Here is a 12874-nt window from a genome sequence, read left to right as displayed (position 1 = left end):
AAACACCCTGTATATATATATATATATATAGTCAATTGAGCCAGGACATCGCATGCAGCCTGCAAAACTTATTATACAATCAGTAAGGTGGAAGAAACGGTTGGGGTCAGCACAGCCCGACAGATCCAAATGAACAAGACTGTTAGTTAATAACTTTGACCCTTGTTTTGTTTCTTAACTCGAAAGTGTTAAAGAGCTCGTGTACAAAAAAAACTCGACAGTGCAGAAAAAACCCCACTCGTGGAAGTGTACCTCCACAATGTACAAGCTTGGTTCATGGAGGGGCAAGTGGCAGTCGCAAAAGGTTTACATCACACAGTTATGTGGTAACCAGTGGTAACCAGTTATGTGATAACCAGTGAGGTAACCAGACCGTGCTACCCTCTCTGACTGCAGCCACAATCCAATGATCCTCAAGGGATGCGTGCCATACAAACGCCGGTTCGGGAAGATTAGCGAAGTTATACCTGTTTGTCACTGCGATTTCTTTACATTGCATAAATTCTCACCAAGGTATACCTACTTCTACAGACTGATCGTGCACAATCCCTTGAGAGCTTTGACGACCACCCCTAGCGCAGTGTGCCAGGTATTCAGCGCTTTCTTCGTCAAAGTAGTGAGGGACGCAAAGACCGTGGTTTGTTCTACGAAACAAATAACTTTCTTTTTCTTTAATTGCATCCATTGCCACATAATAAACATGTCTCTGTACACAGTGAGTGCGCTATCGCGCATGCGCGTTCACATGACACGGGAAACGCATAGTGAGAGTGGCCGTGCACTCGGCAGAGGCTCAGATATGCGTGATGTCCACACCGCTCGCGTAAGGAGTACAGCAAAAGAACGCCAAGCTAACCGGATACAGGCAGTTTAATCAGTTTGCGATTAATCAAGTAGCCCCTTTTTGCACACACCTCTTCTACATTTTAAAAACTAAAAAAGTCCCTGTTCAGCATTCACAATAAGCGAAAATGGTTATATAAATTAATTTTTGATGTCCTTACCTATGGCATTGTGTTCTTTAAAAAATATATATGCTTGGTTAATCCGCCTTAGCAGGCGTCCTTTCAGACTCTGGGTCTCACAAGTGGGCCGAACTAATACGATAATGCAAAGCGTTGCCAATGGCTGAATACTTCTTGAGAGAACCTTAGTACTAAAACAAGGACTGCAAACTTACTACTTTTGTCAGTGAATAGTACTCGTTGATAACGCACAAAATGCGCTGCATTCAAGCTGAATTATTTAAGCATGTGTTTGTAAGTATTGAACTCTACGACAACATGAAATTGACTCGCTTTACTTTCATCACTATTTTATCATTTCCATGTTTGGCCTAAGCCCGTCAGCAGCATAAAAATTTTGTCAGCGTTTCAGGGACATCTTGATGTGAAAATAGCTATTCCTCTGTCTACCTTCTTATATACTTTCCTAAAGGCTAAATCGTTCTCTCGTAGTCTCTGAAAATCGTCGAAATGAAAGTTCCAGCTGCGCTTAGCTTGTGCGAAAAACCACTAAACACTTCGAGCACGATGAAATCACGTAAATTTTTCATTTCAATTTTTGTCCTTCGTTGCCAGCCAATTATGCTAAGAAGTCTTTAGACTCCCGTTGCCAAGTTGCGCTTGTTCCCAATTTTTGTTAAGTTTAAGGCCAGGCCTGTATCAGGTTAGTTTGTGCGAGAAACAAAGAACAAAAAGCAAGCAGATATCTGTCACAAAGGTGAAGCGAGTGTGTGTGAAAAGCAGATTGAAATAAATATACGCTTTCTCGTTTACCCTACGTCTCATACAAACAGCGTGTAAAGAAGTGGCGGAAATGTGGAGACAAGTGTAATTCACAGGGATCATCCGCAGCGGTGAGATCTGTCTAGGAGTACACACAACGCATTCAAAATAGGATAAATGCAGTAGAGAAACTAACTCACCAATCTTCATAATGAAGGCTTTCGCTCTTCGTATTCTCTTCATTAATATGATGTGAACAAAGCACAAGAAAAAGAAACGCTCATGAAACTTGGCAATGAAAAATTTCTCGTTACCTATAAGTTGGGCACACCATACACATTTGTCTGTTTATATTTACACGTATTTCTGTCAAGCATGGTAACCACACTTTCTGTGATAAAAGAGGCTCCAGCACGAAGACAGCTATGGTATGTCTCATAAAGCACAGGCGGAGGAAAAGAAAGCACACATTTATATTTACAGGGACTAATCTGTCTCAAACCACGTGACACAAAATGGCTTCGTCGTCCGTAAATAAGGCACTGGGTAGCGGTGATGGTCATTCTTCACAAAACACGTTAGTCACGTCACTGGTGTAAAAAGGTGCTTTGGATGCGAGGCACACAACGTAAGATGTGGACGGTGAACGGTGGACATAAGTTGCAAAACGTCGTAGTCTTCGTGTCGTAAGTGTGTCCTTCTTTTTCAGGAGTTAACAATTCCGCCCTAAAACACTAACATGCCATAGCTCTTAAGGATACTGCTAAAACATAGGCACTATCTAAAAGGCCACAAGTAATAACATAAAAGGTCCTCTTTTCCTTCCAGATTCATTAGGTGCATCTGAGTTCTTTATTTAGTTCAATTGCTTCCCGCTGCCTCCGTTCATTGTTTTGTTTCCTTTCTGAACGAAGTAGACTTTGGCCTGGGGCACACATTGTGCAGTTTAACTCTGCCTTGTTCTCACAACCTTTACGTAGGTAGATAAACCAATGCATTTCTTATGGCATGATGAATGACGAGTTTAAGCACTGGCGCTTCATGCAAGACAGCTACATTTTATCAAAACAATCTGCGTGAAAAACACACTTTAGGCGGATCAAGTACCTGGTGCGAATTCTATATCGTGCTTTGAAAACATAAGAGAGCCCTCAGCTCTTATCTGTGCACAAGTGTCTTGAGTGACAATCTGTGCAGCTTAAAAGCATGTGTGATTGACATATACTTTGCATTTGAAAGTAGACACATATTTCACAAACCTGCAGAATGAAACACGTAAATATGAATGTGGAGATTTTTCTTTACAATTATTCCTCCTCAGTAAAGGCACTTACTTGCATCTCATTGAACAAGGCACATTCTTGTAACCAGTGAACGCCGAACCATATCACATAATTTATACGCGTTTAGCCATCCACGACGCGTTAGAGAGAGGTCACAGTTGGTGACGCTACTGACATTCTTTGCACTATGCTTAAATTTCTATACCGAAATTTTTTTGAAAGATGAACTTGTGAAATTGTGCAAAACTCAGCTGCCTTTTATAGTGCTATAATCGTGTAGATCACTATTTGCATGAAAATCAAGTGTTGGCTGCTTCACGGGGGCTTCTGGTAAGGTTTTTTTCTTGACATTCCCTGCAAGGCTATTTCAGCGGACATGGCCTCACAAGTTTCGAAACAGCCTGTATGCCGCGGCGCAATATTCAGCAGCAGAGTTTACAGTGCACTAATAACAATAAGCGAAGCTCTAGGTTTTCATTCGTTATGATATGCAGCTCATTGATCAAAAGTTAGGCACCTGACAACAGTTAGACTATTGAACACTGATAACAAAGCGGACAATGGCTAACAACAGAGATGCAAATTAAAACGACAGTACTCAAGAGGGCCATTTTTTGTCGTGAGGCGTATATTTCCGACCCCGTACGTTGCATGCGAGTTGCGAAGTTCCGGTAATTCTTCGGATCTGCTTTGCATAGTTACTGTTTACATTAACTCAAGATGTGTCCAGCGAGATGGGGCGAAGAATGTAGAACCTGATGCTATCGCAGCGCGCCAAAAATTATTATTTCGTATCCTGGGTATCTTATCCAGTGCCCGCGTCCAGTTTGGCTTGTTCATTGGTGCAAAACGAAACGGTGAAGTTCAAGGCATTTATTCTACTGGGATCTTACAGGTCACCTAGGTAATTCAAATTCTGGGTTCTTGTATCGAGAACCAAACACAAACTTGAGTGCAAATATTGTTTCTGGCCTACTGAGAAATTAATCAGGCTAATGAACCACGCTGGATCAAATGCTGTACGGGCATCCAAAACGTATCTCTACTCTGCTCTTTGCTCAAAGCTAGCTCCATTTTCATTATACGTGTATATAAGGCACAGCTTATTCAAAATGGCTTCCGAAAATGATCAACCAGCTCAAGAAACTAAAAGCACTATGTAAGTTCATTTTCAAGCTTATGCATTTTTCTCTTTCACCGGCATAACGTGATGCAGTATCTGGAGGTCAACCTGCCGTTTGTAGGCGGCAGGCTGTCAATCGCCCAGCGCTCGTTTTGAGCCCCCAGAATCGAAGAAAAATTCCAGCTTATCCCCAAAAAGAACAATCATCTATGCTCTAGCATTAAGCGATAAGCGACAAAGTGTTTCGAAAGAGAATGATAACCGTGGCACGCTGGTAGTCGTCGCGTAGGGCATATCTACGCTAGGATCTCCTCTTTCACTCTTTGGTGTTGCGCCGTAGAAGCGCTGTCATCATCACTGTTCTGTCTGCCGTAGGCAGGAGAGCGAGCGCTGCCTGGTTGTCTAAGCAGTCGCTGTTGTCAGTCCTCACCTACGGCCGTCGCCACCTGTCGATGATCGTTATGCGTCCTTCAAGGCAAGGGCCAAGCACGCAATAACACATCACTGTACCTCAGTCCACCAATCACCGATATAAAGTTCGAAATAAATAAATGCATCGACGAGGCATCGTCACAGGTCTTCCGAAGCAATGCGCCCCTTCCCTTTCAGTCGGGCGTAACGTCCAGGCTGTGCTTGAATTTTGTGTTTTTCTCCGTCGTCAAGGCAGCTGGCGTTTCGACACTCCGTCTATGAAGCGGGCTTGAAGCAGTGTTCTGCTATGTGCTGGGTGTGCATGGGCTTCGACGTCGGGTCGTGACGCGTTGTCTCCTGTGTGCGATGCTTGCGCGCTGCTGTCGGCGCCGTCTCGAGCTCTTCGTCAGAAACTGGGGACCGGCGTTCGATGTGTTGGCAATATGCCATACGATCTTTGTCTGCCTCGTTCATGGAACACGAAGCTAGACGGAGAAGGACTGTTGATTGTCACGGCACAGCGACTCGGCCGGCACAAAGAGCTACAGCGAAGAGAAGGAAAGACAGAATGGTACGATTAGAAATCTGAAAATTCTAACACCTGGAAGCTCTGAAGAAATACTTCGACAAAAAGTACAATAGCGCGAGCTCACACAGATCTGCTCTTTTGTATAAGTGTTGGTAATTTTGAAACTCGTAACCATATATATATAAAAAATTAAGGACTTCGCAGACTTCCCTAGTTTAACTTGTGTTTCCAACTTTCACAGGGTGGTCGCCCGGCGCTTGCTAACGAATATAAAGCACTTGCAAGTGCCCAATGCTTACCTTAAATAAAAAATTTACAAACCTCAATTCTTTGCTGATAAAATCATCACCCATCCAACGCTATATTCCATGAATTTTTCGGCAAGTACATCCTCTTTTTCGCGAGCAACAAAAAGCTAAGGAGTCCCTTCTTTAGCGAACCTCTCCATGACACCATCGGCATACATTTTACTTCCCTATCTCGTGCTCTGAAGATAGAGCTGCAAAGATTGTTTCTTGGGCTAAGACTCAACATACATAAAGAACTGTTGGGGCCACGCTGCGAAAAACTGCCATTCCTTCCTATCTTCTTTCATTTTATCATACTGTGCATTACATTCACATTCGCAACAGTAAGAAAGAGCAAGGCCTCTCACCCGGTCAGGATTCGACGGACGCCGGTTCCTCGGCGATGGCTCGGTGTCCCGGTTGGGGCTGTGGAAGGCACGACGCTGCCGAGTCAATCGGGCCTCCAGGGCCGCCTAGGCCAGGTGGTCCACCTCCGCCGACTTGTCGGTGCCAGTAGTGGTGCGGGTGGTGGTGATGAGCGGCAGCGGCCACGGCTGCTGCATGTGCCGCGGCCGAGGCGTCCAGAGCGGCAGCAGCTTCTTCCTCGCTTCCCGTTCCACAAGGCGCCGATAACCGGGGAGGAGCGAACGCGCCTCTGTGGTAGAGGAAGCCTTCTCTCAGGTCTGCCGAACTCTGCGCGGCGGCAGCAGCCGCTGCAGCCGCCGCCGCCGCGGCGTACGGTTCCTTGCCGTCGGCAAGTTCGAGGGTTAGGCTTAGCTCCAGGTAACGTGGGTAGTAGGCGGGAGGCTCCAAGGCCGTCGGGTATGAAGCAGCTGCGACGCTTCGCGCCGCCTTTGCAACCTCGGGGTCGTCTAAGGACATGTACGTTGGCCTCAGGTAACCAGGGCCGCCTCCGGAGATCAGTTGGGATACGTCTTCTGTGTTGGTGGGCGTCAGTGATTGTTCCACGTCAGCCAGCCTGTCGTCGGGTAGTTTGGTAGGGGCACGAAAGGCAGCCGGTACAGGAGCCGTAGCCGCCAGGACCTGACCCGGACCGCCATAGTAGCCCGAAGGAAGCAGCGGCGGGAGCTCCGTGAAGGCTCCGTAGCTGGGTCGTGGAGCCTTAGGAAGGGTCGGACTGCTTGCAGTACTGCTTCCGCCGCTCACGTTCCCAGCACTGCTTGCACTGCTGCCGGGTCCGGGCGACGCTGGTCTCTTGAGTCCAGTGGAAGACGACGTGGGTGACGTCCATTTGCGGTGGTCCGGCGAGGACGCCGGACTGCCGATGCTTGGAGTCCCTACAGCAGCAGCCGCGGCTGCGACGCTCGCCGAAACATTGCTATAGGGTAGGCCGCTGTGGTGAGACGGGCCGCCATACTGGAGGACTCCGGGGTGGTGTGGATGCTGCGGTACCGGTGCTCCGTTGAGGTGATGGGGCAGGGGGTATGGTGAATGGGGCAACGGAGCCTGCGGTACTTCTCTCGGCGGTGGCGGGGGCGGTGGGTAGGGCATCACTGGGGTTGGATAGTAGGCTGGAAGACGTGTGGCTTCGTAGGCGAGGCCGTAGTGCATCTTGGAGTGCAGCGAGTAGTACTGGTAAAGCCATGAGTTGGCACGCATCACGGCTGCCTCCCTTTCGCTGCGCAGAAGAAAACAAGTCAACATTAGGGCCGCATAAACGACGGTGTGAAAGGTACAAAGCAGCAGATTGTACTAGCTTTCGGAACATTTGTATTATTATTATCGTGTCCATCGCTTTGCCGACAGAGTCGGTAATCTGTCATGAGTATCTTCAGGTATTTTATCTCCTCCTCACATAATAATTCAGAGTATTTGTAGAGTACCAGTCCTTATCAAAAAAGTACTGTGTTTCCTTTAGAGTTGTTTGTAGTAATGTTAAAGCACTCGGCTTGCTCCTGAAAACTACGTTGACAAGAAACTGTCATGATGTGCGAGTAAAAACAAGTGCAAAAAAGCGACAAATAATCCAAGCAGCCCAGGTAATCGACGCAGCATTGGAAACGCATTGGCAAATGCCGGTTCTGGAAACGACCAGGCTGAAACCATCCATTTGCAATACTGATCCTGATTGCCTGTGCTGCACGGAAACCTCCGTTCTGAAATGTGATCCTGCCTCCAGATTGGGCTGCCTTAATCGGGATTCTACTCGTGCAAAGCAGGCAATGCTTCAAGCGTCCCATGCAGCGCATATAACCTGTTCAATATTGGAAACGTATTGGCAAAGGAAGGGCCTACAAAGTACCACAGTAAAACCATCCATCTCCAATAATGGGCCTATTACCTGTGCTGTTTGGGGGTGTAGCTTAACAATTGGAAACATTTCCTAAATCGATCTCACCTGAGCACCTGGTTGGTGCACACTATAACGGGCTGCTGGGAGCTGTCAGAGCCATCTTTAACCTGGAGCACAGCATGGACCCAGATCCAGCCGGAGCGGCTCGTCTGTAGACGCACCAGAAGGATGCAGGATCGCTCCTGCTCTGACTGCGTGACTGCAAAGATGGGAAACATGACCCGCGCAATGAAGACTTAGTGAAGAAAGAACAGCGCTTCGAAAGTGGAATGCACCAAGGCATCAACTACTTAACAGAGAAAACTGACTCAGATGCGCTTAGTAAACAACCAGGAGTGTTGAAAAGCATGCGACAGACTCACTAAAAGTGCGTTGAGTTAAGATGTACTAAGCAATAGCACTTGGAAACAGCAGAATAACGCAGTGGCAATTTCCTCTTGATCGAAGCCCTCCAGCTAAAAAGGCTTCGAGTGAATGCCATGAAGTGGTGATTAATTCCCTGACACCGGCTAGCGCTATATCGCAGGGGGCTGGGATTAACCACAACGTCATGAAAAACAATGAAAGCCATTGGCTGGAGGGGTCTCGTTCGAGGGACACTTGCCGGTGTGTTCCTGTCTGGTGTCCGACTACAAAAGGAGGCCAAAAGTTGAGCAGTTTTTAGAAGTAGCGATTGATAACTTGCTGCTATTCCGTGTTCTCTTAGTCTCCTCCTTGTTTTGTTTCGGTTTCATTAGATAAGGAAAGAGCAAAATGACAGTGCCACAAGCCAGCAGGTAAAGACGGATTGTTTAGGATCTCTACCATCATGATACATTTCAAAAACCTCATGCAGCATAACTCATTAGTGCTCTACTTTATTCCATTAATGAAAACTAGTATAGTACCTTAAGCATTGTTTGACACCAGTCCAGATGATTAGCCGCACTTTCAGCCAGACAACAACGGGGAAAAAAAGACAATGGCCCAAGCTTTTTGTGTCGCATTTATAAACAGCACCAGCAGAACCATACCACTGCTGACCCGCCGAGGCAAACCACGCAGCGAGGCAGCCCCTACTTATGCGCGGATAAAAAAAACGCCCCATAAGGAACCCTGCTCGCTCTCCGAACGAAGGGAGCAGCACGTGGCTAGCTTCACTTCCTTTTTTGTACGTCTACCTAGCGTGTTGCGCGCATGGAAAGCCTTCCCACCGCTGCGTTACACGGCCCCGGTGGCGCGTGCGCACTGGAGACGCCATACCCAGTTCCTGCCTTCTCCGCCAACCTTCTTCGTTTCTTTCCGTTTATATCGCGCCGAATTCGTGATACGGCCGGCCAGGCCCAGACGACGGCGAAAAGAAATGGCTGGGAAAAAGGCTCGGAATAAGAAGGCTCGGGAGCGAGGGGGAGTCGAGTAGAAGGGGGAGGAACCGGTTGCGCGTGCATATGCCGTTTTGTCTGTGCGCGCCGCCGGCAGGGCCGCAGTTGCAGCTTCAGCTGCCGGTGGTAGTAGTGGTGGTGGTGGTACTGCTGGATTTTGCCACAGGCCGGATCCCTGGCGAAAGACTTGAGAGTGCGAGGAGACCCTATACCATACGAGAGGAACATTCGTCGGTTGGGAGAAAAGAAAACGAAGAGAGCAAAAAGAAATACGTATAAAGACGGAGGAAAGAAGGCTGAGAAGGAAGATTGGGATCGTGCGTATAATTTCTCGCTTAGATCGCGTCACGCCCATGGCTTCTCTCGCAGGCATACCCCTTCGTGTGGTAGGAATTTGTTGTGCTTTTCGTTCTCTGGCTGCCCCAGCAAGCTCCGTAGTTGCCTTTTTTTTTACCTTGCTTTTGATTTTGTTCTTGCCTGAATGTGCGCACACAGAAAAAAAAAAGCGGGGCTGGGCGTTGCGCGTGCGAGCAAGCTTGGCGGAGGCTGCCGGCCCGCGTGGTCCAATGGGAACGCTGCTGGGCCGGCGACTATGGTCACTTAATAAGGACCCCTTCTGAAGAAAGGGGGCGGGCAGATCTGCAGGGCGGTGCTCGCAGATACGCACTCCACGCGTTCTACAGCCTCCTTTTTATTCGGACGCGTTTTTTTTTCTCTTCTTCCGCGAGAGCCGGATTCGTTTCCGAACTAGTCACGGGCTCTGGAGACCTTTAATTTCGCTAGTCCGTCTTCCGTAGTCCCCTGTGGTGCTTTGTCTCACGTCTTTTACCTCGTCACGGCTTCGCCTCATCATTTCTTCCTTTTGGCAGTCACATGGTTATAGGTGTAGACCGCATGGTAATGGGATTGTTGATCTGCTGCAGGATTATTTCCATACCTGAAGAACATTGTTGCCAAGTCTTTATATATATTTTCTTTTAACTGTTTGTTCGACGTGTCACTGTAGAGCACTTTCAGCGTTTTATTAAGCGCAAATACCACCAACCACGAACACGCAAACTAAGCTGCCTGGCCGTTTCGAACTGTTGAGAGGCTGATTTACTTCCTTCACCGAGGGGCAGAAAACACAGACTAATCAAGCTTGCCTCAGATACATTGTTTCATTCATTGGAGCATGAGGAAAGTGTTTTGCAGCCACGAAACATGTCTTGTCAATGGGAGTTTATCAGCTGCCTCTTGCAGTCCAGATTTAGTGCGATTGCTTAGAGTGAAATGCAATCTCTACAAAACTACAGCCCGCTGCGCTGGTCAAACCTGTTTGGAGGAGTTAAAGCGAGCTCGGAAGAGGAACGAAGAAGGCGCTTGTTTCGGTGCACAAGCATCGACACACAAAGGGCGGAAAGTGAGAATTACAATCGCAGAAAAATTTGCATATTTAGACTGCCAGTTAAGAGGCAGTCCTCTAAGGGATAATAGACCACAGCCAGCGTTTTGCGCAGGAGTGCTGTTGGAAGCACTTGAGCAAGCTAAGAAGATGTCGGAGCGGGCCGTTGTAGCGAATTCCAGAAACGCACATAGGGGAGAGGCTGCGCCGCTGTATGTATGCTCTAAAGCAACTTATCCGTGTCCGTTATGGACCCACTGTGATCAATATTTGCCATTCCATTCAGCAGCATTTCATGTACAAGTCTCACTTATGAAACTTGAGAGGAGAAGTTAAGGCCTTCTTTTTCCATTCGTCCCATGTTTAGTGCATGTCAACGCAATATTGATTGGCAGATTTATTATGTATCTGATGCCACCACAGATCAGAAATACCTTCGCAAATATCCTGTGGCAAGCAGCAACGCATGAAGAGCAAAAGGAAGCAGTTATATGACTCAAAATCTTGAGATATATTCGGGGTGCGTATACTCACTGAGTCGGTGCTTTGACTGTGCTTCCCTGAGGTGCTCCCAGTGGACCAGCTCGTACCATGAGATGCTCTGGAGACTGGACTTCTGGTAACCAAGATGGAACTCGCCGCTAGAAAGAGAAAAGGCAAAAAGCAATAAAATATAAGTCTGTGCTTTCTAGATGCACACTCTCAGCAGACATTCAAAGGCACTGATCCCTCGAAAAAGCCGCAAAGCGAAGCTGACACTATACCGAACTCATGTGCGCTTTTTGCACACCAGCGTCTGCAATATCTGCCATGTTGTGCGGCAACTAAATACCAGTAAAACATTTGCTTCATAGTTTTGGACAAAATAGTACATTTCAAGGACACACTTAAAGACACTTTGAGTATTACGGCAGAGAAACACAAGTTGGTTAACCGGGAGAAGTACGAACAGTAGGCTCTCCATTTCGCACAATTCAGTGTCATACAAGTTCACCTCCGTCCGTTTTCGGTTCCTACGGCTTAGTTCCATGCGCATTGGGGCAAATTCAACTTAATTTGCTTCTGTAATTTCGCCCTGTCGAACAGCGCTTTTAAGACACAGCAGTGTACCGCTAATTCTTGGGGAGACAAGTACGGAAGCAGTCAGAGATGTAATGTACGAGCTTACGAGTCTTTTCCTCTGATAGCACGCCCCTGACACCATAGACGCTGGCCAAGCGCATAATTTCAGCAAGCTGCCATAATTCGTACGCATCTACCACGTGCCCGATTGATGCTTTCCCTCCTTCCAGGCATGAATTACGCCGGCCACCCAGAGCCAGATTGTGCGGCTCGTATCCCCGTCAATGAAGACGTAAATTTCACGGCGTCTGCGGGTCCCAAGGACTGCCACTCATGGAAGACCCTTCGACCAGAGATTCATTCATCGCCGCACTTCCTGCCAGCGTATCGAAACGCACTCACTACGCGCGCACACATAGCGTGGGCAGGCGCACGCGAGCAGCTCAATCAAGCGTATGCGTGCGCACGATGCAACCCACGCATGGCAACCAAGAAGAAGCAAGGCCACGTTATGGCTCGATACGCGCGCGCGTATAAAACCGCGCTTTGCAACATCGCGCACGATCCGCTCATTCGTGTCTGCAGCGATCCACGAGCACGCATCATGCAGTGTATGTACGCGGCGTCACGTAGCGGTATACTGTTGGCCCAGCGCCGCAGTTGCAGTATCGGGGCGAGCGCTGCTCTTCTTGCTGCTTCAATGGTATCGCACAGTGCGTGAGGTTAAAAACGCGCGAACGAGGTGGATGCGCGGCAATGCGGTGGTCGAAGGACGCTCAGGATGCAAATACTGGAGATCATATCTCACTCCTGTGCTGTTGTTCTTCTTGCCCACAGTGTTTCTGACGAGCACTGTTGAGAGGGGCGTATGAACGTGCCGAGCAAATATACAAGTGTTCTCAGTACATCCTGGCCGTATTACCATAGTTTTAGTGCTATCTATATGTTCGTGGTAGTAAAGCGTTGTACGAAACACGATTCCAGCTGGGCTGTGGAAATGGCAGTGAACACAGAAGCGCATATTGTGTGCACATCGTCCTTTGTTGCCCACATTGCTTGCCTTGTTCCCCTCGTGTTTTGTGCGCCGCTGTAGAGTAGCCATCGAAACGAACGACCTAGCTCTGATGCAATCTCTATCCTTGCGTGCTGTATAAACTTGTGCCAACGTGTGTTCGGTTATTAAGTTCTCTGTGCCGTGTTTAGTATATGCGCTAGTACCATATTTCCCCACATGGTCCAAATGATTACTGAGACCTCAAGGAATTGTTCTGTTTGTTTTCAAAACTGATCACTTTGCGCAACAATGCCATCGTAATAATCTGTTGGGCTCTTTTCTGCCATGTAGGTGCTTCTAGACAACACGATCGTTACAAAGGCAACTCGAAACGTACGA

The 12874-nt window shown here is 47.8% G+C and overlaps 1 protein-coding gene across 1 annotated transcript in view; it reads right to left on the bottom strand.

The window, feature by feature from the left end:
* Nucleotides 1-638: 638 nt before the first annotated feature.
* Nucleotides 639-12874, bottom strand: part of dysf (neuronal PAS domain protein dysfusion) — a 170077-nt gene continuing 157841 nt past the window's right edge. The window contains exons 7-10 of the mRNA XM_089556381.1: nucleotides 10954-11060; nucleotides 7720-7873; nucleotides 5729-6999; nucleotides 639-5086 (exon numbers count right to left, since the gene is read on the bottom strand). Coding sequence (XP_089412507.1) covers nucleotides 5733-6999; nucleotides 7720-7873; nucleotides 10954-11060 — 1528 coding nt within the window. The 3' untranslated portion in view covers nucleotides 639-5086; nucleotides 5729-5732. The remainder of the gene's footprint in view (nucleotides 5087-5728; nucleotides 7000-7719; nucleotides 7874-10953; nucleotides 11061-12874) is intronic.

The sequence above is a fragment of the Amblyomma mixtum genome, chromosome 8 (genome assembly GCF_055824585.1).
Source record: "Amblyomma mixtum isolate Tamu chromosome 8, ASM5582458v1, whole genome shotgun sequence".
Taxonomy (NCBI): Eukaryota; Metazoa; Arthropoda; class Arachnida; order Ixodida; family Ixodidae; genus Amblyomma; species Amblyomma mixtum.
The sequence above is the reverse complement of the archived record's forward strand: the minus strand, read 5'-3'. Positions and strand labels throughout refer to the sequence as shown.